Source organism: Moschus berezovskii, chromosome 8, assembly GCF_049115385.1.
Source record: "Moschus berezovskii isolate FMDL1 chromosome 8, NW_MosBer_1.0, whole genome shotgun sequence".
Taxonomy (NCBI): Eukaryota; Metazoa; Chordata; class Mammalia; order Artiodactyla; family Moschidae; genus Moschus; species Moschus berezovskii.
Genome location: NC_142467.1, coordinates 92,597,248 through 92,624,729, shown reverse-complemented (window position 1 = coordinate 92,624,729; position 27,482 = coordinate 92,597,248). Strand labels below are relative to the sequence as shown.

General features: G+C 50.7%; 1 protein-coding gene across 6 annotated transcripts in view; it reads right to left on the bottom strand.

Annotated features, from left to right (window-relative positions):
- Positions 1-27,174, bottom strand: part of GNA15 (G protein subunit alpha 15) — a 30,709-nt gene extending 3,535 nt beyond the window's left edge. Inside the window, exons 1-8 of one of the 6 annotated variants that reach the window (XM_055430167.2) lie at positions 25,531-27,170; positions 17,337-17,521; positions 15,307-15,461; positions 14,494-14,622; positions 11,735-11,864; positions 9,996-10,149; positions 2,502-2,734; positions 1,285-1,898 (exon numbers count right to left, since the gene is read on the bottom strand). In XM_055430167.2, coding sequence (XP_055286142.1) covers positions 1,725-1,898; positions 2,502-2,734; positions 9,996-10,149; positions 11,735-11,864; positions 14,494-14,622; positions 15,307-15,461; positions 17,337-17,521; positions 25,531-25,675 — 1,305 coding nt within the window. In that variant the 5' untranslated portion in view covers positions 25,676-27,170 and the 3' untranslated portion in view covers positions 1,285-1,724. The other 5 variants (XM_055430168.2, XM_055430172.2, XM_055430169.2 and 2 more) reach the window with 5 other exon arrangements.
- Between the last annotated feature and the right edge of the window lie 308 nt (positions 27,175-27,482).

Genomic DNA, 27,482 nt, shown 5'->3' with positions numbered 1-27,482 from the left:
AACAGTAACTATCTTTGGTGTTGAGGGCCAGACAGTCTCTGTCACAGTGACTCTGCTGTCATGGAGAAAGCTGCCCCCCACGTTGTGTAAATGAATGTTTGTGGTCATGTGCCAATAAAACTTTATTTACAAAGCAGGCTTAGAGCAGGTAGTGAGCCCTGCTGACCTAGAGGAAGCCTTTATGGGGGTTCATTATCATCATCTTGCAACTTCTGTAGGTCTGAAATATTTTTAAAGTCAAAAGATAAGTGAAAAAAATGTGGATTTCCTAACCTTGTGGTCAGGTGATGGTCTTTAAATATCAAGAGGAAGCAGGGGGACTTCCCTGGTGGTTCAGTGGATAAGACTCCGTGCTTATCTCAGGGAGCCCAGACTCAATCCTTGGTCAGGGAACTGGATCCCACGTGCTGCAACTAACTAAGACCCAGTGTAGCCAAATGAACAAAATTAATACATTAATTAAAAAAAAGGAAACAGGGCTCCTTAGGGAAATAACTGGACCCAAGGCTGGGGCTGTGAAGTATGAGATGATCAGAAAGCATCTCACTATGCTAGAACTATGAGCTCTTAAGACTACTGCGTCACATCACAAGGACTTAGGGACCAACTTGAAGAGGCATCCATTGGCCAGAGAAGGAAAATAGCAGAGACATCACCTTGCAGAAAAATGTCCATATTGTCAAAGCTGTAGATTTTCCACTAGTCGTGTATAGATGTGAGAGCTGGACCATAAAGAAGGCTGAGCACCAAAGAATTGATGCTTTAGAACTGTGGTGCTTGAGAAGACTCTTAAGCATCTTGGACAGCAAGGAAATCAAACCAGTTAATCCTAAAGGAAATCAACCCTGAATATTCTTTGGAAGGACTGATGCTGAAGCTGAAGCTACAATCCTTTAGCCACCTGATGCGAGGAGCCGACTCATTGGAAAAGACCCTGATGCTGGGGAAGACTGAGGGCAGGAGGAGAAGGGGGCAACAGAGGATGAGATGGTTGGATGGCATCACTGACTTGATGGACATGAGTTTGAGCAGACTCTGGGAGATGGTGAAGGACAGGGAAGCCTGGTGTGCTGCAGTCCACGGGGTCGCAAAGAGTCGGACATGATGGAGCCACTGAACAACAAAGGAAAGAATAAGATGTCCAGTGTGTAGAAACACATCTAATGTTACATGCAGAGTTCATAGAGACACAAGGGAGAAAATAAAACCCTTTGGTGAGCTTTTGTGGCTATTAAGGAACTATTATGAAAACTGCTAAAGAAAATCAAGAATCAGTCATTAAACTTTTCTTTCCTGCACAGCTTTTATTTCTGGGTAACCAATTACTTGATAGGGGAAAGATATTTTGATCATGCTAAATTAAAATTTTTTTAAATTGTGGTAAAACACACGTGGCATTTATTATCACTTGAACCGTTTTTAAGTGCACAAAGTGGCTTTAAGCACATTCACATTGTCTTGCAGCCACCACCATCATCATCTCCAGAGCTTTCTCATCTTCCCAAACGGAAACTCTGGCCCCATGAAATATTGATTCCCCCTCCTCCTCCCCCAGTCTCTGGCCCCACCATCTCCTTCCTGTCTCTGTGGATCTGACTCCTCTAGGGACCTCCTGTGAGTGGAATCAGACAGTGTGTATCCTTCTGTGTCTAGATTACTTCACTGAGCATAAGGTCCCCAAGGTTCATGCATGTTGTAGTGTGTGTCAGGATCTCCTTCCTCATTCAGGCTGAATCACATTTCATTGTATGGATGGACCGTATTTGTTTAACCATCCATCTCTCAACGGACATTTGGATTGCTTCCTCCCCTTGGCTATTAGAAATAATGCTGCTGTGAACAAAGGTGTACAAATATCTCTTCAAGACCCTGCTTTCAGTTCTTCTGGGTGAGCTGGGCTGTTGAATAGAAAAATTCCAGGCAATAAGTGCAGAAGAAATGCAAGTATTCGAAGTCACCATTTTTGCAACCCCGAATGATGTATGTAAGTGATGATCATCAGTGACCACTAAGATTATTAGGAAAGAGAAACTTCTCATTGGGAAATTCACAATGGATGAGTCAGACTGATGCCCCCTGAACCCACTGGTCAATTTTAATGAGAAGAGAGAGAGACACACACACACACACACACACAGAACCAACTGGCTGTTGTGTTGTTACATGTCTCATGGAGAGAGACACACAGATACACAGAGAGAGAACCAACTAGCTGTTATGTGTCATCTGCTGGAGCTCACACCACCTAGAAAGTCTGTTCATGTATCTAGGCAGATCATTCACAGGGGTTACAGGGCACAGAGGAGCCCACTGATCCACACCTGGAAAGCAGTCCACCAGTTAGGAAGCTGAGAAACTCTACCAGACAAATGATCTCATTTATTCAACAAATAAATGGCAAAAAAAAAAAGGTTGGATGATAGTTATAGGTGAAAAGCTTCTTAAGAGATGGAAAAACCAAGGGGCTTCCCAGGTGGTGCAGTGGTAAAGAATCCACTTACCAGTGCAGGAGATGCAAGAGACATGGGCTTAATCCCTGAGTCAGGAAGATCCCCTGAAGAAGGAAATGGCAACCCACTCCAGTGTTCTTGCCTAGAAAATTCCAAGGACAGAGGAGCCTGGCAGGCTACAGTCCATGGGGTCCCAATGAGTCGGACACGACTGAGCGACTGAACTGAACAGCAACCAAATGCCACATGTGGGCCTTGTTTGGGTTGTGACTCAAATGAATCAACTGTGAAAAAAACACAGGTAGCTTTTCATCATCTGTGATGAGGCTTTTTCCCACCAGGGACCCACCCGTCTGAGAGGGACCCTGCGGGACTCTTGCCCAAAATGCATGGCATTAATCACATTGTGAGCAAACCTCAGACAAACCCAAATTGTGGGACTATTCTACAAAATAACCAGGCAGAATTCTTTAAACAGGCCATGACAAAGGCTAAGGAACCATCAGCCAAGAAGGAGACGAAAATCAGGAGGAGCAGTGTGGAATCCTGGCCCAGACAGAGGGCAGAAGAGGAAAAAACTGGCCAAATTCTAGCCAGTCTAGAGGTTAGGTAACAGCAGGATGGTTGACATGAATTCCCCGGCTTCTATAACCTGGTTTGTAGCATGTTACCTAAGAGGTTCACATCAGAGGAAGCTGGGTGAGGGGTGTTCTGGAACTCTGCACTATTGCTGCAACTTTTCTGTAAATCTAAAATGATTACAAAATGAAAAGCTTTAGAGAATCCCTTGGTGGTCCAGTGGTTAGAACCCCGAGCGTTCACTACCAAGGGCCCTCGTTCAATCTCTGGTGGGGAAACTAAGATCCCACAAGTCATACAGTGGGGCCAAAAAAAAAAAAAAAACCTTTAGAAAAGACATTTACAAGACACATGGGGAAATGTGAGTACCTAGTGGATATTAAATACACGGGGATCATTGCTAACTTTTTTAGACGTGTTCACGTTGTATTATACTGTTTCTTTTTAAGAAGTGAGTTTTGTCTTTTGCTTTTTACAATTTTAATGTGCTTTTAAGCTTTATTGGTATTGTCTTTTTGCTTGTTTTTGGCAGTGCCATGAGAGGCATGTGTGATCTTACTTCCCCCGCCGGGGGTGGAACCCGAGCCCTCTGCACTGGAAGCTTGGAGTCCCTAGAAAAGTCTTTATATTCTAGAAAGATGTGAATGAAATGGCACGATATCAGGGAAAATGAAAGTAACCAAGAGGCAGATTTCTCTGGTGACTCAGTAAAGAATTCGCCTGCAATGCAGGAGATGCAGGACAGGAGGGTTCGATCCCTGGGTCAGGAAGATGCCCTGGAGAAGGGAATGGCGACCCACTCTGACTTTCACTTTCAAGAGGCAGAAGGGGCAGGGAGGGAGGATGGAGAGATACGCATGGAACAGGCGTGAGGAACCATCACTTGGATGACGGGGTTTGTGTACTAGGTTCAAGGTCAACTTAGCCTTCAGGCTTAGGGCTCACAGCACTTTCAGGGGTCCATGAAACGTGTTAATTTTCATTCCCTTTTAAGATCCAAAGAGGAAAATGAATAGGCTAATCATGAATACATAACAACAAACCCAGTCTGGATTTCATTCTTCTTTCTACCAACAGGGTTGTAAAAATTAATTTTAAATATTGTTTTATCAAGGAAGAAGCCCATGAAAGCAAAAGTGCCTCAGACTCATGAAAGTCTTAATGGCTAGTCTCCCTGCTTTGGGAGGTTTGATATTTTCCATCTTACAAAGGTTTTATTTTTAAAAATTTTATTTACTTACTTGCTTACTTATTTGACTGGACCAGGTCTTAGTTGTGGCCTGTGGGATTTGGTTCCCTGACCAGGGATTGAACCCAGGCCCCATGCATTGGAATGCAGAGTCAACCGCTGAGAAGTCCCTCCATCTTAGAAAGGTTCTAAAAAGAGTTGGGTGCCTGACTCAGACAGGGAACCAAGGTCACGTGGACAGCACGTACTCTCACCATAGGGGCTTCCCAGGTGGCGTCAGTGGTAAAGAACCTGCCTGCCAATGCAGGAGATGTAAGAGATGAGCGTTCAATCCCTGGGTCAGGAAGGTCCCCTGGAGGAGGGCATGGCAGCCCACTCCAGTATTCTCGCCTGGAAAATCCCACAGAGAAGCCTGCGGTCACAAAGAGTCAGACACAACGGAAGTGACAACACACATGCCTGCACTCTTGCTATAATGGCCAGAATTTTCTTCACCTCTCTGCTCTCCCGATCAAAAAATTAAACTTCAGTCTAATCACAAGAAAAAACACTAGACAAAACAACTAAAGGACGTCTGCCAAAACACCTGCTAGGAGACGGCTGAGGTCCTAACCCAGGTATGGCATCTGGGAATATGACCTTCTTTGGAAATAGGATCATTGCAGATACAATCAAGTTAGAATCCAGGGATTGAACCCGGGTCTCCTGCATTGTAGGCAGACACTTGACCAATGAGCCACCAGGGAAGTCCAAGAATGAGGTCAGCTTCATCTAATTCAGTGTGACTGGTGTTTCTGTTGTCCTTCAGTCACTCAGTTGTGTCTGACTCTTTGTGACGCCATGGACTGTAGCCCACCAGGCTCCTCTGTCCACGGAATTCTCCAGGCAAGAATACTGGAGTGGGTTGCCATTTCCTTCTCCAGGTATCTCTGTAAAAAGAGCAACATTGGACACAGACACACACAAGAGGAAACGGCCATGTGAGGACAGAGGCAGAGACTGGAGGGATGCCACCACAAGCCAAAGGACACACAGAGCCACCAGAAGCGGGAAGAGACAGGAAGGACCTTCCCCTAGAGCCTCTGGAGTGAGCTCAGCCCTGCTGACACTTTAGTCTCAGATGCTGCCTCTAGAACTCTGAGAGATTACATTTCTGTGGTTTTAAGTCCCTTTGTCTGGGGTACTTCATTACTGGAGCCCTGGACAAGCCACAGAGCTGACCAGCACTCTTCAAAATGGTCAAGGTCATCAAAGACAAGGAGAGTCTGAGAAACCATCCCAGTGCAGAGGACTCTAAAGAGATGCAATGACAAAATGTCATGAGGGATCCTGGGTGGTGTCCCAGGACAGAAAAAGGGCATTAGGGGAAAACATGAAATCTGAATATAGAGTAGACTTCAGTTAATAATGTTTTAATATTTGTGTGTGTTAATCACTCATGTGACCCCATGGACTGTAGCCTGCCAGGTTCCTCTGTCCATGAGATTCTCCAGGTAAGAATACTGGAGTGGCTTGCCATTCTCTTCTCCAGGGGATCTTCCTGACCGGTAGATTGAACCCATGTCTCCAGCATTGCAAGTAGATTCTTTACCATCTGAGCCACCATACCATATTAATATATTAATAATATGGGAAATCAGATGTGGTTTTATAAGGCAACTCTGTATTCACAATTTTTCTATAAACCTAAGACTATTCTAAAAAATAGTTAATTTTTTAAAAATTAAAAAACAACAGATTTCCTTGGTGGCCCATTGCTTAAGATTCTGGGCATCCACTGCAGGGGGCACGGGTTCAATCCCTGGTTGGGGACCTAAGATCACCCACACTGTGCGATGCAGGAAAAAATTTTTAAAAAGAAACCAAAAACCTGTTGAATGAATAATAGAGTCTTGGCTCAGCCATCTTCGGGTGTGTAGCCTTAGTCAAATTATTCAGTTTCTCATGTGCCTCAGTTTCCTCATCTGTAAAATGGGGGCAACGGGATTTGTGCCACATGGGGCTGCCCTGAGACCAGGTTATGGTGAGTAGAGTCATCACTGTCTCCATCAGAGATGGCTGGTGGCTGCTGCTGGAATTTTGGGTGAGTAGCAACAGAGGGCCAGCCAATATGACCCCATGGTCACAGAGAGAGGCTGGACTTCTCTTCCTGGCTTAAAGTGCACACAGTCCCGCACAGCTCTGTGTTCCGTGCCCTGCACAGTGGATGGACAAGTAGAACTTTTTCCTTCCTTTGCCATGTTGCTACCCTGTCCGTGACAGGAGACTTGCGACAGGACAGCGGGGGCCAGGGCTGGGGGGTGGGGTGTTAAACAGGACGCCCCTAAGAAACCAAAGGTCTCCAGAATGTCATTTCTTTAATGTCCACCCTGCAAGGGGCCATGCAGAAGGTGAGGGAATAAATACAGAAGGTTGTAAGATGCAGCCTGGGAAGGAAGGCGGATGCCTGTGGACCTCGGTTTCCTTCATCTGCAAACCGGGGCAAGACACTTTGAGCCGAGAGGCTCTGAAAGGGCGTCTCTTTTAAGAAAACGGAAGTCCCTGAGCTCCCCAGACCTCAGGCTGGGATGTCGGCTCTGGTCCGCCAGGGGGCGCCAGATCCCGCGTCCCCGGCATGAAGGCCCACTCTCTCCGTCCCGGGGCAGGCACAGAAGCCCCAAAGGGTCTCTGCCTAAGAGAGGACATACCTGTAGGTGGGGGTCCTGAGAGAGCCCCACCCACCCAAGTCCTGGATCCCTTGCTCTTTTCACCCTTTCCTGCACCTTGGCCTCCTAAATGGCCACTGTGTTTTCTCTCCGAGGAGGTAAACTGAGTCGAGGGAAGGGGGATCCAGAGGCTGTCCTGACGAGGGGCGGAGAAGGAAGGGGGCAGCGACCGGCCTTCCACGCCGGCTCGCTCGGAGTCCTTCCTCCGCCTGGGCCGGGGCTGGAGCGACATGGGGCATCTGGGCTGGCTGAGCGCCGGCCCGCCCCGCGCCCGCTGCCCGCAGGTTCCTCCTGCCCCAGCGGAGGGCCTGGGTCAGAGCAGGTTGATCTCGTCCAGATAGCGGGCCAGGACCGAGTCCCGTACGTCCTTAAAAACCTTGCGGATGTTCTGTGTGTCCGTGGCGCACGTGTAGTGGCTGAAGAGGCGGCGGGAGCGTGGGCCCTTCCTTCCCCCGTCGGCACCGTCCACGCAGCCGGCGTACATGCGGGTGTACATGTCCAGAATGAACTTCTTGGCGGCCTCCGCGTCCTGCGTGGGGCCTGGGGACAGGGGTGGGCAGTCAGAGCTCGCGGCTCGTGTGGCAGGTGAGAGCCCCTTCCTCCTGGGACCAAGGTAGACTCTGGACAACCTCGGGGCTGCAGGAACCATCCGGCACGGTGCCTGCCAGCCGCCACTATCTTTTGTGTTTCTAGCCATTCACGTGACTGAGGCCCAGCCAGTAGGAGCCTCAGGGGTAGGCTCACGTGGGTCACATGGCCTGGAATGGACCAATGAGGCTGGTCTCTGAGACTGCACAGAACCGTGTTAAAGACCCTCTCAGCTGGGCTGGAGGTCAAGAGAAAGACATCCTGGGGAGATGAAAGAGAAGGGGAGGGATGGCTGCCCTGGTGACGCACACATGGGATTTCCACCCCCCCATCGCTCATTCATTTACATGTGTGTGCATGTGTGTATACATGTATACACACACTCGGACACACATACATATGAAATATAGAGAGTCAAGGGCTTCTGGAACCCCCCAAGACCCGCCTCCACTACTTACAAGTTGGGTTACCTTATCTGTTAATCCACCTAACCTCTGAGAGTCTGTTTCCTCATTTGTTTAAAACAGGGATCATAATAGTCCTAGGCCTCCCTGAAGTCTTGTGAAGACTCAACACAATCATGTCGAGGGCTCAGTGTTCAATCAGAGAAACTTTCAGGAGTCTGTACTATCATCATTCTGTCAGAAAGGCAGGTTCCCATAGTGGTTACGACCTGACAGCTTTGGATCCAGGAAACTTGGGTGGGACTGCCTCTGCCAGTCACTAGCTGTGTGACTTTTGGCAAATAACGATACCTCTCTGTGCTTCAGTTTCCCCATCTCTTTAGTGGTGAGAATACTGAACAACGATTTTTTAATGAGCACTTTTAACAAGTCAGTACACGAGGGTGCTTCCATCAGTGTTAGATGTATTAGCTTATTATTAGTTAATTGGCTTATTATTATTGTCATGGATATTATTTAGTAGAGAGGACAGAAGACCGTTGAGTCAGAAGTTAGCAAAGGGTGCTCCAGCCTCTGTGGCTAGGAGAAAAGGATGAGTTATGGGGGTTCCCTGCGACATGAAGGAAAACAAACCATCCTCAAAGCTTATCTACTTTATCCCTGTTTCCAAACTCTCCAAGCCATGGTCCCACTTCCAGAACTGCCCAGGGGATGCTCTGGGAAGAGGGAGAAGAGTGTCCAGGTCACCTTCCTGGAACAAGCTGACATCTGTCATCCAGACCTCAAGTCTTGTGGGTAAGATTGGTTGAGACTGGTCACACAGGCTCTGACAGACCAGCGGTCACACCTGTGGCTGCTGCTGCTGCTAAGTCGCTTCAGTCGTGTCTGACTCTGTGCGACCCCATAGATGGCAGCCCACCAGGCTCCCACATCCCTGGGATCCTCCAGGCAAGAACATTGGAGTGGATTGCCATTTCCTTCTCCAACGCATAAAAGTGAAAAGTGAAAGTGAAGTCGCTCAGTCGTGTTCGACTCCATGGACTGCAGCCTACCAGGCTCCTCCATCCATGGGATTTTCCAGGCAAGAGGACTGGAGTCGGGTGTCATTGCCTTCTCTGCACACCTGTGGTGACATCATCAAGACTTACACACCAAGCTCATGCTAAGGGTTTCACTTACTGTGGTTGATTGTGTATTAGGATGAATACATAAAACTCACAATTTGGTAAACACACCAAATCCATGTCCACTCAGAATCTCAGAATATGACCTTATCTACAAATAGTGGGTTTTGCACGTGTAATTGGTTAAGCTGAAATGAGATCATACTAGATTAGGTCATGTCCTAAACACAATGACTGGTGTCCTTGTAAGAAGAGAAGAAATAGGGACTTCCTTGGTGGCACAGTGGATAAGAATCCACCTGCCAATGCAGGGGGACATGGGTTCGATCCCTGGTCTGGGAAGATTCCACATGCCGCAGGGCATCTATGCCTGAGCTCTAGGGCCCGTAAGCCACAGCTACCAAAGCCCATGCACCTAGAGCCTGTGCTCCGTGACAAGAGAAGCCACCGCAATAAGAAGCCTGTGCAGCACAACGAAGAATAGCCCCCACTCCCCACAACTAGAGAAAGCCCACATGTAGCCACAAAGACCCAGCACAGCCAAAAACAAAGAAAGAAGAGAAGAGACAACCAGAGACAGAGAGTCGCGTGGTAACAGAGGGAGAGACTGGAGACACACACCGACAAGTCAAGGGATGCCAAGGATTACAGGTGATCGCCAGAAATTAGGAGGGAGGCCTGCTGCAGACTTCTGGCCTCCTAAACTATGAGGGGGAGATTTCTGCTGTTTTCAGCACCCAGTATTAAGGCTTCTGTTACCATCTTCCCATTCAACAGAGGGGGAAGCTGAGACTCAGAGATCTCCAGCAGAGATCAGAGACAGGTCTGGAACTCAGGTCTGTCTGACTGCACTTGAAACCCCAGTGACTGCAGGCAGAGGTGTGGCCTGAACCAGCGTCTCTCTTGGGAGCTGCTTTTGGGAAGTGAAGGGCATAGAAAGTTCTAGAACCACTCACCCGGGAAACTGGGGAAGTAGGTAGCCAGGTGGGAGGTGGGGATCTTCTCCTCCAGGATGTCAGTTTTGTTGAGGAAGAGGATGACGGAAGTGCTTTTGAACCAGGGCAGTTCCAGGATGGTCCCAAACAGGGCCAGACTCTCCTTCATTCGGTTCTGGGTTGGGAGGCACAGGCAGGTCATGGATCCAGATGGATGCTCGGCCTGAACAGGAGCCCTCCCCGCAGGTGGAGATGGGGCTGGCAGCCCACCATCCGGCAGCTTGAGGCTCCCCAGTTCCCACCAGGCTGGGACTCAGGGCAGTGGGGCCGGCTGCCTGTGTATGCCCAACATTGTTTTGTGCCTGTACTGGTTGGGCTAGTGTACCCCACCCCCAAATTCATGTCCACCTGGAAATTCAGAATGAGACCTGATTTGGAAATAGGGTCTTTGAAGATGTAATTAGTTAAGAATCGGTCACACTGGAGTAGGCTGGGCTCTGACTCCAATGTCCTTATAAAAAGGGGAAATCAAAGGACTTCCCTGGTGGCCCAGTGGTTAAGACTCTGTGTTTACAATGCAGGGAGCGAGGGTTCCATCCCTGGTTGGGAAACTAAGATCTCACATGCCACGCAGCATGGCCAAAAAAGTTTTTAAATTATTTTTTAAAAGAGGACACAGGGAGATGGCCATGTGAAGATGGAGGCAGGAATGGTGTGGTGTCTTCTCCAGTCAAGGGACCCCAAAGATTGTCAGCAGACCAGAAGTTGGGAGAGCCTGGAACAGATTCTCTTTCACAGGGTCAGAAGGAAACAGCCCCACTGACACGCTGACCTCGGATTTCTGGCCTCCAGGACCATGAGACAATAAATTTCTGTTGTTTGAGCTTCACCACCTACTCCCCACAACCAGCCCTACCTCCCAGTTTGTGGGACTTCATCACAACAGCCCAAGCAAAGTGGGACATCGTGTGTGGCTCGATTCAAGCAAGATCTGTGTCAGAATGACCTCAAATTGATTCTATCTGACTCTGTTTGATTCTATCTGACTCAGCCTGAAAGTACAAATTTTAACACCTGACCCGTGGATCCTGAAACTGTCTATGTGAAACTTTAACCCTGAAAAGTGCACATGTCAGAGATAATAGTGTGCCCAATCTTCACTGTGCTCAGTCACTTTGGTCGTGTCTGACTCTTTGTGACACCATGGACGGTAGCCCGCCAGGCTCTTCTGTCCATGGGATCTCCCAGGCAAGGATACTGGAGTGGGTTGCCATTTCCTCCTCCAAGGGACCTTCCCGAACCAGGAATCCAGCCCGCATCTCCTGCATCTCTTGCATTGCAGGTGGATTCTTTACTGCTGAGCCACTAGGGAAGCTGAATTAGGAGAAGAATTCATGAAAAGGAGAAGAATCCTGAATGAAAACAGGACATAGCCCCACTCCCACAGCATGACCCATGCTCCCAGGACTGCACACACTGTGCTTCAGGGTGTGGGAACAGGGTGGTCTGCCTTGAAGCTTGAGTATCCAACTCTGTGTGTGTCCCCAGGGTCCTTGAATCACAAATACTTGTGGATCTGTGCATTGGTGTTCAATGGTCAGGCCACAAAAGAGTGGATGGTGAAGCTCAAAGACACGCCAGACACACACAGACTCCCTCAAGAGTGGCGGTAGGGTTTCCTGCTCAGTTGAGGGTCCCTGGTCAAGGAGCGAGTGAGAAGAGTGGGGAGACGGCACCCCACCTCCCCAGCGGCACTTCACCTCTTGGTTGTTTTCTTCCAAACACTGGTCATATTCACTCAGTGAGGCCAGGTAGATGAGGGCAATCACATTTTCGAAGCAGTGGATCCACTTCTTGCGTTCTGACTTCTGGCCCCCGACGTCCACGATCCTGCCGGGAAACCACCTCCTGTCAGAGCTCAGGCCCAATCAGGGACCCTGAGACATGGCACCCCAGACCCGAGTCATGGCTGGGACATGCCACAGTCCACATTAATAGCAACAAGAATAGATGCTAGCCACCTGTGTGTGACTGCCTTTCACTCCATGGGGTAGGCATCACTATTATATCCATTTTACAGATGAGAAAACTGAAGTGCAGAGAGGAGAGGGGACTATCCTGAACTTCTGTTGCCCTGGGCTGCCTTCTATCCCACAGTAGAGGACAGCTGGTTGGACACATCCTCAGCCTGCCCTGTTTTGACTAATGACCCAGGGGAAATTGCAAAATGTCTCCAGAACTCAGTTTTCCATTGGCTGTGTTCTGGGTGACCACGGGAGTGTCCAGCAGCCACAGATATGGGCAAGAGCCATCCCCTCTGTTTGCGTCCCAGGACGAGTGTTCGCCTCCAACCCCAGACACACCGCAACAAAAACCTGAGCCCTCCCACCTTCCTGTTGTCTCTTCTAAGAAATATGGGTCACTGATAACAAACCCTGCATCATTTACCCAGGGATGCGACCATTACTCAGGCAGCAGGCCGGAAATGCCAGAAGCCTCAGAGCAAGAAAAGACTTGCCCCGATGTACAGGAGGAAAATCCAGGCTGGTGCCTGAGGCTCCTGAGTCCCCAAACCGGCCTTTCTGGTGATCCCCAGATTCCCTCAGACCCTGTGTCCAGAGTCATATGGGGGCGGCAATGGCTTAGAGCAGGTTTCCAGAGGCTGAGACAGCTGTGGGGTTCGCTTACCCTCCAGCCTCCCAGCTCAGAGTCCCCCTTTCCTCTGAGCCCTCACCTTTGCCTTGAGAACGGACTCAGGTTTCCCCTTCTGAAAATTCCCCTCCTCCACCCAGTCTTTCCTCTGAACTTCCCCAGCCACTACTTCCACTCCTAAACGTTCACCAGCTCACCCATCCACCTGTTCATCCACCCACCCACCCACTCGTTTATCCAACTTTCCACCCACCAATCTAGTCACCCATTTGTCCACATATTCACCCAGCCATTCATCCATTTATCCATCCGTCCATCTATTCATACAGCCACCCACTGACCATCTATCCCCTGCCTCTTCATCTGTCCATGCATCTACTCAACAGTCCACGCGTCCACTCATCCCTTCACTCATCCCTCCATCCTTCCATCCTTCCATCCACCCGTCTTACCTAATCCATCCACCCATCTATTCTATCTTTCCAACCATACACTCATATTTACAAACTTCCACTCTGACATTCAGTTGATTATCACTAGAGAAGCAACGGCTTCCCCGATGGCTCAATAGTCAAGAATACACCTGCAACGCAGGAGACAAAGGAGATATGGATTGAATCCCTGGATTGGAAAGATCACCTGAAGGAGGGCATGGCAACACACTCTTGTATTCTTGTCAGAAAAATCCCACGGAGAGAGGAGCCTGGCGGGCTACAGTTCAGGGAGTTGCAAAGAGTTGGACACGACTGAAGCGACTGAGCACACACACGCACTCAATATCACATAATATATCAATCAGAGAGGCAGTAGAATCAGTCTCAAGCTGTAACTTCAAGGGACTCTCCATCTAGTGCAGGAGACCCAAATGCAAACAGTAAATTATGAACCTTCATGTTTCAAAAGCACGGAGCCAGGAGGGAGGGCCATTCAAGGAAACAAGAGATCAGCATGAGTGGGTTGAACACTAGAGGGTCTCAGGGACACCTGCACAGCTCTCTGCCACCATCTTGCTAAGGTCATTGAAGATTCTCTAAAGGCTAATCCCAGAAGTTGCTTGTCTCTCTGACCTTTTGTTGGTCTTTGACACTGGCCATGGCTTTGCATGGACCTTTCTTGGCTGCGCTGGACCCCCACACCTCTCTGTCTTCCAGCTCAGGCCTGTTTGTGCCCAGCCATCTCCCAGATGGCCCATACTCCTCAGACCCAACCTGCCCCAAATAACTCCATCGGCTTTTCTAACACCTCCCACTCTATCACCACCACAGTGGTTTTTACCATCTACACCATCATCTTGATGGAAAACTCACAGCGAGCCATTTTTGACTGCCTGCTCTAATTCCCACACTCACCCATTCTACATCAGAAACATTTCTTGCACCACTCCATCATTTCCATCCTCATGGCCACTGCCCAGACCCTTCCCAACCCTGTCTGCCTGAACCATGGCTCCTGCCTCCTCCTGGGTCTCCTGACGCCCAGCCTGAATCCCTCGTTGATCACTAGAGGGATCACCCTCTGAGTTTCCCCAGCCCCAAATCAATCCCTCTGATCTAGCCCTGACCGCACAGTCTCTGTCTCCTCCTTCCCATCACCCCATAGCTCTAGTGAACTCCTAATCATTCTTCAATGCCCTAAGACCAATGCCTCCTCCTCCAGAAAGACTTCCCCTCCCAGAACTCTGTGGGCTATGTGTGGGCCCTTCCAGGTCCCAGTCTTGACTCCATGAGGGGATGGAGATGTCTATACCCTGCTTTGCCTACTCCAGCCTGACAGGCCCTTTGTGGGCTGGGACAGACAACTCCCACTCAGCCCTCAGCGCTGCAGCTCCTTTGCCCCTCCTACAAGAGCCTCTAAGCTCTGTGCTTACCGCAGGTTGGTTTTCTGCACGGAGAAGCAGTACTCGTTGATCCCGGTGGTGGGCATGCGGCTGCGGAGCACGTCCTGTGCGGTAGGGATGTAGCCCTCTTCCGTGATACGGTCCAGATTCGACAGGTAGCTGTGGAGCCGGAAGCCCTGAGTGCTGACCTTGCAACCTCCCTTTGCTTCTCAGATTTCCCCTGACCCAGGGCCCCATGAGGACCCTGCTGGGGGAGGAGAGCCCCCAGAGAGGGGCCAGCATTTCTGTGGGTCCCAAGTGGCTGAGGAGCACAGCCTGAGGCCACAGGAGCCTCAGAGAGAAGCGGCTTCACCCTCAGGCAGTGTGTCTCTCTGGGGAGGGTGTCACCCCAAGTGTGTCACTGCCACAAGAGCAGTGAGACCCTTGAGAACTAGACACGCAGCGTTGAGCCCAGGACACCATCACCCCAGAAATGGTCTCACGCCAGAAACGGTGTCACCCCAGGGCAATGTCATCCTAGAATAGTCACCTTCGAGGTGCCATCACTCCAGAAACGGTGTCATGCCAGGAGCTGTGTCACCCCAGAAACATCACCCCAGGAGCTGTATCACCCTGGTAACAGTGCGCCCCAGGAACTGAGTCACCTGTGAGCAACGTCACCCCAGAAACACCCTCACCTGGGAGTCAAGACCACCCACAGCACCTCCGCAGTGGAAGCCGGCCAGCCTTGGGGCCCTTCTGCCTGCTTGGATCCCTGGGAATGGGTCTCCTCGGACTGTGTCCAGGCACGGCCTGCCGCCCCAGACCCCGGTCCCTTACCCGGCCCGCGGACCCCAGACTCACTACACAGCCGAGTCAAGCAGGTGGAACTCTCGCCGGCGCTCATAGCAGGCGCGGATGCCGGCGTCCTCCCACAGCCACTGCATGGCCACGGCGTAACGCTTCTCGAATTTGGTCACCTTGTAGGGGTCCTGGCTCATGATCACGCTGGCGTGGTGCTGGGAAGGGGCGGACGCGGCGGGTCAGAGCAGCGGGACGGGGCGGGCGGGGTCGGGGCTGCCCTCCTGAGTCTCTGCCCGCTGGGCGCGTGTGTCTGCAGGCCGCAGGGGCAGCAGGGGCGCGCGCGCATGGAGCGCCAGTTCGGGTGATCCTGCGCGGGGCAGCAACCTCTGCTCCATCTGTCCGCTCTTCCTTGCGCCGGAAGCAGGCGCTCTTGTTTATGTTTGAATTATCTTTTTATAGAGGTAGTTAAGCTACCATGAGGTCATGAAGGTGGCCCTAGTCCAGAGTGCCCTTATAAGAAGAGATTCGGACAGAAACACAACAGAAGGATGGCCATGTGAGGATCCAGAGAGAGGACAGCCATCTAGAAGCTGAGGAGAGAAGATTCATAGTGAACCAGCCCTGAGATCCTAGGGGTCAGGACCCATATATACTGCTGGGGAGAATGTAAACTGGTACAGCCACTGTGGAAAACAGTTTGGAAGTTCCCCCCAAATTAAAAATAGAGCCACCAGGAATTCCCTGGCAGCCCGGTGGTCAGTATTCCACATTTTTACTGCCGAGGGTCCAGATTCAATTTCTGGTCAGGGAACTAAGATCTCACAAGTTGCGTGCAGCAGCCAAAAAATAAATAAGCCAACAATGCGTTTTTAAAAAATAGAGCTGCCATATGATCCAGCAATTCCACTCCTGGGTATGAAATCAGGATCTTGAAAAGATATCTGCACTTTCAGGTTCATCCCAGCGTTATTTACAGTAGCCAAGATGTGGAAAGAACCTAAATGTCCATCAGTGGATGAATGAATAAGGTTGTAGATATAGGGACTACTATGCAGCCTTTAGAAAGAAGTAAATTCTGCAACAGGGGACAATGGGAATAAACCTTGAGAACATCATTTTAAGTGAGATAAGCCAGTCATAGGACAGATCCTGTATGATTCTACTTACACAAAGAATCTGGAAGCGGCAAATGCAAGAACACAGGGAATAGAATGGCTGAGGGGATGGGTTGGGGGGTGATATGAATAAAGTTTCCCTTAGTCAAGGGGAACATCTTCTAGAATTTTTTCTTTATGACATTGTATCTGCAGTTACTGATACTGTGTTGTGCACTTAAAATTTGCTAAGAGAGTAGATTTCATGTCCAGTGTTCTCCAAACAATAAAATGTTTAAAAAGAAGGATGGAGAATTCCCTGGTGTTCCAGTGGTTAAGACTCTCTGCTTCCAGTGCAGGAGGTGCAGGTTTGATCCCTGGTCAGGGAACTAAGATCCCACGTGTGGTCTGGTGCAGCCAAAAATAAAATAAAGACATATAAAAAGAAGGGCGATGTGACACATGGTCTGCATAGCACTGTTCCCTCAGCAGGGTGGGGCAGGGCTCAGGAACCAGTCCACCATAATAATACTTCTAGAACAAAACACATGCCCACTCAGGACTCCTACCAGACCTCATAAGATCCAAGGGAGAGATGACTGAGCGCTGGGGGTCCACGGGGGAACCCTTGAGGTGGGGGCACATGCTGATGCTGAAAGTGAAACTGTTTACTCTCTCAGCCCTGTCCAGCTCTTTGCAACCCCATGGACTGTAACTCACCAGGCTCCTCTGTGGGATTTCCCAGGCAAGAATACTGGAGTGGGTTGCCATGCCCTTCTCTGGGGGAATCTTCGTGACCAAGGGATAGAACCCGGGTCTCCCGCATTGCAGGCGGATTCTTTACCTACTGAGCCACCAGCTGGTGCTAAGCTGCCTTACATGCACACCAGGATACCAAGAAACCTCGGAGGGGGCGGTTCTTAAGAACTCAGGTGATCTGAGGAGATGCGGTCCCACCTGGAAGCCCTAAGGGAGCACCCTCCCCACGGGGCTCACCTTGCTCTCGGGCCAACTGAAAGGGATCTGTAGCCGTTCCATAGCTTCGATCATGGTCCTCATGGATATGAAGATGTTCTGGTAGACTAGGGGCCGGAAGTTCTTGCGGTCCTCCTCAGAGTAGCCTGCCCCATGGATGATACGCATCTGCTTGATAAACGTGCTCTTTCCACTCTCGCCGGGACCTAGGGAGACGGCCACCGTAGTCAGCTCAACCCTCGGGGGGTTCCCGGCACCCAGCATCCGCCACCCCCGGGCAATAGGGCTCAAATCCCACTCCATGACCCTGGGTGAGTGCCTTCATGGCTCTGAGCCTTTATATCTCCACCTGTAAAACGTGGTTTGCTGGGAGGTGTGAGGGTTAAACTGGTTCATGAAAACGTAGTCCTGGAGGGTCAGCAAACCACTGGCCCTTGGACAAAGCTTGTCAGTGCCTGTTTTTGTTTTGTTTTTGTTTGTTTGATTTGATTTTCTGTTTCATTATTACTATTTATTTGGCTATGCTGAGTCTTCTTGGCAGCATGGGGAATCTAGTCCCCCGACCAGGAATCGAATCCAGGTCCCCTACATTGGAAGCTTGATGTCTTACCCACTAGACTACCCGGGGGAAGTCCCTGTTTTTTGTTTTGTTTGCATTTTGTTTTTGTTTTTGGCTGAGCCACATGGCTTGTGGGATCTCAGTTCCCAACCAAGGATTGAACCAGGCCCTCGGCAGTCAAAGTGCGGAGTCCTAACCACTGGACCTCCAGGGAATTCCTGACAGCCACCTGTTTTTGCATGGCCAACAAATTTTTACAATGTGCATGGTTTTTACACTTCTAATTATTTTCACAATTATAATTTTTACAGTTTTTAAATAGTTTTTGCATTTTTTACATGGCTGAGAGGAATCTAGACACTATTTGATGACACCTGAAAATTACATGAAATTCAGGTTTCAGGGCCAGTAAATAAGTTCTGGGCTTCTCTGGTAGCTCAGCTGGTAAAGAATCCACCTGAAATGCAGGAGACCCCGGTTTGACTTCTGGGTGGGGAAGATCCCCTAGAGAAGGGATAGGCTACCCATTCCAGTATTCATGAGCTTTCCTAGTGGCTCAGATGGTAAAGAATCCTCCTGCAATGCGGGAGACCTGGGTTTGATCCCTGGGTCAGGAAGATTCCCCCAGAGAAGGGCATGGCAACCCACTCCAGTATTCTTTCCTGGAGAATCCCCATGAACAGAAAAGCCTGGCGGGTTATGGTCCATGGGGTCTCAAAGAGTTGGACACGACTAGGCACAGCACAGCAAATGAAGTTTTAACTGGCAGATGGCCACACCTTGTTGTGTATAAATTATCTCGAGCTGGTTTCTTGGGACAGCAGAACAGTTGAGTACGCAGACCCTCCAGCTTGCAAAGCTGAAAAGATTGACTGTGCCATGCTGTCTAGTCGCTAAGTCTTGTCTCTTTACAGACCCCACAGACTGTGGCCCACCAGGCTCCTCTGTCCATGGGATTCTCCCAGCAAGAATACTGGAGTCGATTGCCATTTTCTTCTCTAGAGGATCCTCCCGACCCAGGGATTGAACCCAAGTCTCCCACATGGCAGGAAGATTCTTTACCACTGAGCCACCTGGGTAGCCCAAAACGATTTTATATCTGGCCCTTTACAGAAAAAGTCTGTGGACCCCTGACTTAGAATGCGCTTTGAAATAGTAAGAGTTACATTCGTGTTCACTACTATTAGCAGTAGTAGTCTTTACCATAATTATAATTACTGTTATCATTATTTGCTATAATTATTTCAGGTAGAGAAAGTTTTATGAAGGAAATACAATAGGACAAACAGAGTGATTAAGCGACTACTGCTAAGTGCATGGAACACTTCTCAGTGGAGGTGACGTTGGGGTTGAGATTGGAAGGCTGAGAAGGTCGCTCCCGTGTCAAGGTGTGGGGAAAGGGAGCACCAGGCAGTGGACACAGCATGTGCAAAGACCCTGGGGCAGGACTGTACCTGACGTGTTTGACAAACAGGTGGGAGCCCCGTGTGGCTGCAGCAGAGTGAACAAGGGGGAGGGGGAGGGGAGGGCAGGGAGGGGACGGGCTGGTCATGCAGAGGCTTGTGGGCTACAGGCAGACTTGGGTTTTGCCCTCAGGGAGTTGGGAGCCTAGAAGGCTGTGGGCAGAGGCGGGGCGGGGCCTGACTCAGGCGCTCACAGGTGCCCTCTGGTTACTGCAGGGAGGACTGCCCACCAGCCAGACGGTTCAGGCTGGCCCAGGTGGCCAAGTGGAGTGAGAGTGAAGGGGACATTCACATGAGATACTTGGGAGACAGAACCCACACAACCTCACAGTGGAACAGAGTGGGATGAGGCTCCTTGCAGACTCATCTACAGAATTTCCAGGGCCAAGTGCAGGATGATCCCTCGGGGCCCTTCTGAGGGCAGGGTTGCACGGCCCAAAAGCCAGGAGTGAGTCTGTGATATTAACACTAGAACCTTCCAGAGCCCAGGACCAGGAGCTCAAAGAGGAAGGCCTGGCTCACTGCTGTCTACGCCCTGATATCTCCCTCTTGGAGCCTCTGTTTTCTCATCTGCGAAATGGGCTTGACAGCCAGGTGAGAGGTACATGGCTAGGAGGACTCCTCCAACACCTCCATCACCCTGTCAGCCCCTGGAGGACCCTGGCATGGGGTCCCTCCAAGGGCGGGGGACACTCACGCAGGAGGAACTGAGACCAGCCTCAGAAAGGGAAGGGGTAGACTGGCTGGAGCCAGAAAGAGGAACCGGGAGCAGTGGAACATAGTGGGGAGGAGGCAGGGAATGCGGGAAGTGGCAGAAGAGAGAGCGCTCTCTTGCATGGGGGAGTGGGGGGGGGGGGGCTCCAGTCCCTCCCTACCCCCAGCACATTTGAGGGCAGTGAGGAGTGGGCTGCGGACACCACTGCACTTGAGATCCAAGAAAAAGAGTCACTTTTCTGTTACCCTAAAGGACACTCACGGGGAAACTGGAAACACTGGTGGGACGTGACGGAGACAAGCCTGTATCACATGCATCAGCCACTCATCATCGTCCTGGGGGGCTTTGCTTTTTAGTGAGACCCAAACCCATGGAAGTATTTGGGGCATAAAAAAGTGAAAAGTAATGACCCTCGAATTAAAAATAAATAAAATTTAAGAAAAGATCAGGGCTGCAACTGTACTCACAAATGGATCAAAAAACAATGAATATATCTGTACTAAATATATAAATGTATAGCAGGGTGGGACTTCTCTGGTGGTCCAGTGGCTAAGACTCTGCACTCGCAATGCAGGGGTCCTGGCTCAATCCCTGGTCAGGGAACTAGACCCCACATGCCAAAACTAAATGATCTGATGCGCAACTAAAGATTCTGTATGCTGCAACTAAGAACCAGAGCAGCCAAATAAATAAATATTTGTAAATGCAATTGCATTTAAAAAATAAATATATAGCAAGTAAGCTATAGACATACATTATGTAAATTACAAATATACACACACACATATATATAGTGTATATGTGTATGTGTATGGAGAGGGAATAAAGGGCATGAGACAAAATAGTAACATTTTGAGAAGAATCCAGTACAACTTTTCTAGAACTCTGAAAGCATCTCAAAATGTAAAGTTAAGAAAGTGGGGGGAAAACCCCTCAAATGCCAGGTGAGATACTGCGTTGGGAGGCTGAAATGAGAAAAGGGCCTTCGTGGAAAAACCAGTGAAATCTAAACTTTGGAGTTGAGTTCACAGAAACCTAAGGGTACAGTTCCCACGTTAATATCTCAGCTATGACAGCCCATGGCACTTATGTAAAAAGTCATCATAGAGGAAGCTGTTCAGAAGCTGGGAATTCTCTGTGCAGTCTTTGCCACGTTTTTGTCCATTGAAAGTGATTCCGAAATAAAAAGTTTCCAGGACTTTCCTGGTGGTCCAGTGGTTAAGATTCCATGCTTCCAATGCAGGGGGCATGGGTTCGATCCCTGGATGAGCTAAGATCCCGCATGCCATGTGGCAAGGCCAGCAAAAAATAAAATGTTTCCTATAAACAAATTAACAACAAACAGACAGCACCCCTTCAGTATGGAGCCACCTGTCTCAGATTCTGAAATTCCTTGGGTTTCAGGACAGAGATACATCAAACTCACTAAATATTCCTGCAGTGGGACATCTGACTATCACAGTCGGTGAGATAAACCCACAACCTCACCTCCCACTGGAAAACCTGGGGAGATGGGCTGGTCTCTGCATTTTAACAGCTCTATCTATTTATTTATTTGGCACATCACGTGGCATGTGGGACCTTAGTTCTCCAACCAGAGATTGACCCTGCACCCCCTGCAATGGAAGTGAGGAGTCCTAACCACTGTTCTACCTGGGAAGTCTGAGATGGGCTGGTCTCTGATGCTTCTGCGATTTGGAGATGGTAGAGGTGGCTGTGAGTTCTGCCCCCCTGACCTCGCCCTCCTAGTGCAGTGGGGGGTCCATGCACCAGCTCCCCCAAGCCCACAAGAGGAATGGCCCTTGGCTCCACTTTTCAGGTGGAAAAACTGAGTCCCAGATTGGTTGGGTCCTGCAGTTGGTGAGTGGCCAGATTGGGACTAAAACCCAGTTTTGAGTCCAGAGTTTTTGGGCTCTTTCATGATCATTCTGGGAAGTTCCGCAGGTGCTGCGTGAATCATTGCCATCATCCGTCTTCCCAGCAACAATGATTTAAGTCTTAGCATCTGCCAGGCCCTGAGCCCAGGTCCTTTCTGACTGACCTTGGTGGATCCTCACAAACATTCCCGCTGTGTTCCCATTCACAGTGGAGACGTGGGGGTTCAGAGAGGTGCAGTGACTTTCCCAAGGTCACAAAGCTAATGGAGAAGCAGAGGAGTAAAAACAAGCCCTTGTGGATCTTTCACCAACAAAATAGGACATGGCCGGTAGGCTGAGTCAGGCATCATCAAAATATCAATTAATAGGATTTTTCTCCACACACTCGGAAGCTCATCGGCTCCTCTGGGTGCTGCCAAAATGGCAGTGAGACCTACGGCAGGGGACTGCATTCTTTGACCTTCCTCTGGGCTGCTCCTCTGGGAGCACAAACAGAGATCTCACCAAGAAACAGTTAATTTTGTTGGGATGCACTGTTTCATTAAAGAAAAAAAAAATCCTGGTTGCCACTCACAACTTAAGTTTCATGACTCACATGTGAGTCCCAACCTGAAGTCTGAAACACTTCACCTTTGCAGCTGTGACTCCTGGAACCACTGAGGATTCAGGAGCCTCTCGTGGTATGGTTCAGGAAGCTCCCCAAATGATGCTGAAAGATGTAGGAGAGCTGTCTCCACCTGGCACAGCCTTGCAGCCCAGACGGGAAGTGGCCGCTTCCTCCTGGGCATGGGGGAGGAAGTGGAAATGCAGAGGCCAGGAGCTGCGCCAAGTCCCAGGCATCACAAGACAACAGGCGGCTCCTTTCATGGGGAACCGCAGCCCCCACCCCACCGTCCACTCCTGGAAGACGGGGCTCCTGGGGCCAAGGGGGTCAGTCCCAGGCAGCTGGAGACCACACAGCCCAGCTTCCATGCCCAGCTCTGCCTCCAAACCGGCTGCAGACCGCAGACCCAATCCTGCCACATCCATGGGCCTCAGTTTCCCCATCTGTCACTGGGGTTCTGTGGAGGCACATTCACAGGGCAGTCGAAAGCGTGGACTTTGGAACTGGAATTCTAGACTCCAGTCCTGGCTCTGTGACTTTAGGTGAGTCGCTTCACCTCTCTGGGCCTTGGTTTCCCCATCTGGGGATAGGAATGGTTGCCACCTCACATAGTACAGACAGAGCTGGCTTCTTTATTATTATTATTATTGGAGGGGGCACACTGCACAGCGTGCAAGATCTTAGTTCCACTAAAAGGGATCAAACCTGCACCCCCTGCCATGGAAGCTTGGAGTCTTAACCACTGGACCACCAGGGAAGTCCCAGAGACAGCTCCTTTAATTGTTTTCTTCAGACTCTTCCCCCTTCTCAGTGTGGTGACTACTTCTTGCCAGGGACAGACCCCTGGTCCCTTGGGCTTCTTCCTCAAAAGGATCAACCACCTCCCAGAAAAAAAACAAAAAACTTTTGAATTCAATTCCTGTTTTTAAGAAGGAGGGCAGGTGTGGAGGCAGCCCTTGGGGCTTGGATGGGGGTGGTTGAAACCACAGTCCAGCAGGCTGTCCACAGGGCCACATCAGTGCTTGGACACGTGAACAACCTCCCTTCTCCCCTTCACCCCCCCACAAGCAGAAGTGGCTTCCTGCTTTGGGGCTGGCTGTCCAGTAGTCAGTGGAGCAAAGGACTCTGCCAGCTCTAGGAATATACAGTATAACTCTGGGGAAAATCACCCCAGAAACTGGATTCATTCACTCATTTATAAAGCATGCATTAGGCATACCCTCATGACCAGGTCACTGTACTCCTGAGGACACAGGCGTGAATAAGATGGACATGGTCTCTACCTCTGTGTTGCTTGCTGTGTAACTGGAGAGACAGATGGTGAACAAGGAAACAGGAAAATACCAGAGAGAGTGTCATGAAGTGAGTGCTATGAAGAAAAATTGGGCAGAGGAAGAAGGACGGGTCTGACTTTGAAGCCAGGGAAATCAGGGAAGACTTCTCTGAGGAGGCGACACTTGAGTTGAGACCCACCAGCCAGGCAAAGGCTTGTGGGGATTCTGAGAGCCCTTGGCAGGGACAATGGTAAGTGCAGAGGTCCTGAGGTACGGTTAGAAAAACCTGAGATGTGCAAGGAAGGATCGCTAACACTGACAGACCAGTAGCTCAGCTGAGCTCCCAGTTTCCCCAAAAGGGAGAGAAGATAAAGAATGAAAAAAGAGACATCACTACAAATCCTACAGACATGAAAGGATGACAAGGGAATGTTAGAACAATCGTGTGCCTGTATACTTGAAAACTTCAAAGAAACAGACAAATTCTTTGGAAGATACCAATAACCAGAGCTCACAAAAGAATAGCCTACGTAGCCCTATTTATTAAAAAATAGTAAATACCATATCATATATAAAAGCCTAGTTATTACAGAAAGTGAATAGAGATAGCTATTAAAATCTTAATTAAAACTTTCCTGTGAAAGGAAGACTCAAAGGAATACTCTGAGGTTCCACAGCAGGGACCATGGGTTTGATCCCTGGCCAGGGAACTAAGAGCCCACATGCCACGTAGGGTGAGGTCAAAAAACCAGAACAAAATAAAAAACCTTTCCAGGCTCAGATGGCTTCACTGGAGTGCTGTGCCCCACTTTCTCCTCTGTTTCCACCCCTGAGGGCTGCCCCTTTCCACTGAGCAGGAGAAGAGGCAGGGCAGCTATCCAAATGACCAAGCCTTGCCCTTTGTCCCAGGGCAGGCAGGTGGGAGTTGGGGACCTCAAGGCCTTCCCCAGCCCTCGTCCAGGACTCAGGTATTCCCAGGAGACCTTCCAAGGTTGGGGTCCCTGGGCTTAGGCCTGCGGGGCCACACACAGGGCAAAGTGGCTGGGGGAGTGGACACATGTGGACCATAAGACGTGAGGTCTCAGAGGCTGCAACTTCGGAGCCTTCCAATCCATCACACTCGAATCACCCCAACTCCCTCACAGGGTTTTGTTTACCTCCTCTTCTTGATGCCGGAAATTATTTTATCTACTTGATAGTTTACGGGCTTACAGTCTGGCTCTGTCACCAGAAGCTGAGGTCCCTAAAGTCAGGGACACATAATGCTCCATCTCCCCTGCTATTGCACCCCACCTCCAGGAATTATGCCGTACATCTTGAATGAATGAACTGATCCATCAATTAATCAATCCATCAAGGGTGCTTGGCCACCCTTTGCCCATGCGACTTGTCCTGATAAACCACCAGAACAAACCCAGGTCAAGCCCTCAGAGGGATGGAAGGGTCCTGGACTCTCCATGGTCGCAGGGCTAGGCTGGAGGTCTGGGCGCTGGGCAGCTCATTCCCTTCTCATGACTCGGGAGCCCATAGGACGGGCTGGGCCAGCCAGGCAGGAGTCAGGCCACCCAACTGAGCCACCTCCACCCCTGCAGATGACCTGGAGGTGGCTGAGCCAGGGGAATGGGCCCACAGCTCACTCCCTGGGAGGAGGAACCGAGCCTCAGTCGACTCATTCTGAAAGTGGGCTCCTAGGCTGCCCCGCCCTGGGTGGCCTCCAACTCACCCAGAAGCAGCAGTTTCAGCTCCCCTCTGTCGCGCTTCTTCTGCTCCAGGAGGATCTTGTTGATTTCCTGGTCGATCCGGGCTGCCGACTTCTCGTCCTCGGTCAGACACCAGGGGCAGCAGCGCCAGGTGAGCGAGCGGGCCATGGCGGGGCCTCAGCGGGCACGAGGCGGCATTGCCCCGCCTCCGCCCCAGGAGGAGCCCCAGTCTGGCCGCTCGGGTAGGGCTCCTGGCAGCCGGCGGGAAGGGCCTCCCTCGTCGTGGGGGTCGCCCCCCCAGGGACCCCCTGGCTTCCCGGCCTGGTCTACCGGCCGGCCCAGCTTCTCCAGGCCTGCGTGCCAGCTCCGGGGTGGAGGAGGAGAAAAGATGCTGGCTCAGGGCTCCCCACCCATCCCCAGACCTGTCTGGCCCGGCCTGACAGGTTGACGGCAGAAGAGCTCAGAGATGAGGTGGGTGCCTCGGGGTAGGGCGGGCCGGGAAGGAAAGGCCAGCTGCCTGGGTGCACGCTGGGCCTCCTTCCTCATTCTGGAGAAGGGGTGGACCCAGCTCTCCGTCCTCCCTGGGCCTCTGACGCCTGCTCTGGCCCACGCCCCTCTTCCCTTCCTCTGGGCCAATTAGACACAATCCTCAGAATACCTATCACCACCTTTATTATTTTTTTTTAATCACTTCTTGGCCATCCTGAGAAACATGTGGAATTTTAGTTCCCCCACCAAGGATCAAACCAGCGCCCCCTGCATTGAAAGCCTGGACTCTTGACCACTGGACCTCCAAGGGAAGTCGCCCATCCTGATATATTTTTTAAAGAACATCCAAGGCCCAGGGGCACATACTGTTTTAAGCACTTTTGTGTATTGGGGGAAGTGGGTTTCACACAGATAGCGCCCCAAGTTCATTCCAGCCCCCTGCACAGATGGGGACATGGAGGCACAACCAGGCCTGACTCCCGGGGAGGCCCCTCCCACCCGTGGGGCCCCAGGGTCTCCGTGCAGAGCTTTAGAGCTTTAGTGCAGCTTTAGAGCCAGGGCCGCTCATTCTCCCTGCAAAACAGGTATGTGGCGCCTCCTATGTGGCAGGCAGTCTACGAAAAGAAGGGACTGAAATGTCAAACTCCCTACTACCTCCCTGTGTGATACCCTTGACAGATAAAGAAATACCTTAAATATATGTATATCCAAGCCTATCAGATGGTGACAAGGTGTGTGAGAGAGGAAAATAAAGCCCAGGGAGGGGATGGGAGATGTAGGGGGGCTCATTTGTGGCTTGAAACGTGGGGCACGGGGAGGCAAAGAAGGTCACTCTGATGAGACAACCTTTGGGACCAGGACGAGAAGCCAGACAGGGAGGCTGGCCACAGCGAGAATCTCGGGAGTGAAGGCTGCCCCCCAAAAAGCCAAGAGGTCACCATACCCAGGTCTCCAGATGTAGAGGTGGACCAGAGGGTGAATTGTGTCTGGTCCCCCGCTGACTGGCTCCAATCCGGTAAGAACTTTGCTGTGTTTGGGAGCAGAACACTCTTGGAGAGGTTCTAGAAACTTCTAGAAAGTTCCCAAACACCCCTCTCCCCAGAGACACACAGAATCCTGCAGCCTCTGGGCCCCTCCCAGAGGTGCTGGTAAGACCCAGAGAGGGTGCGTGTTGCACTTGGGACACACAGCTGCAACCGTCTCCCTCCACCACGCCCTAGCTGCGACTGGTGTGGTTTTCTTGTTGTTGATTCATAACGGCTGGCAGATGGGAAGTTCGATAGGGGCCCCCTTGGGTCACTGGGGCCCGGCAGGCGCTGCTCTGCCCACCCCCGTCCCCGCCCCCTGACCGGATGGCCATGGGGAGGGGATGCTCCCCGGGGCCCCGAGGTCTGGGTAACTTCCCACTCCCAGGCAGGTGAAGAAAAACAGAAATAAGTTTGGGCTGTGCAGAGCTGGGCGGAGAGAAAAGAGGTGACCAGCTTGG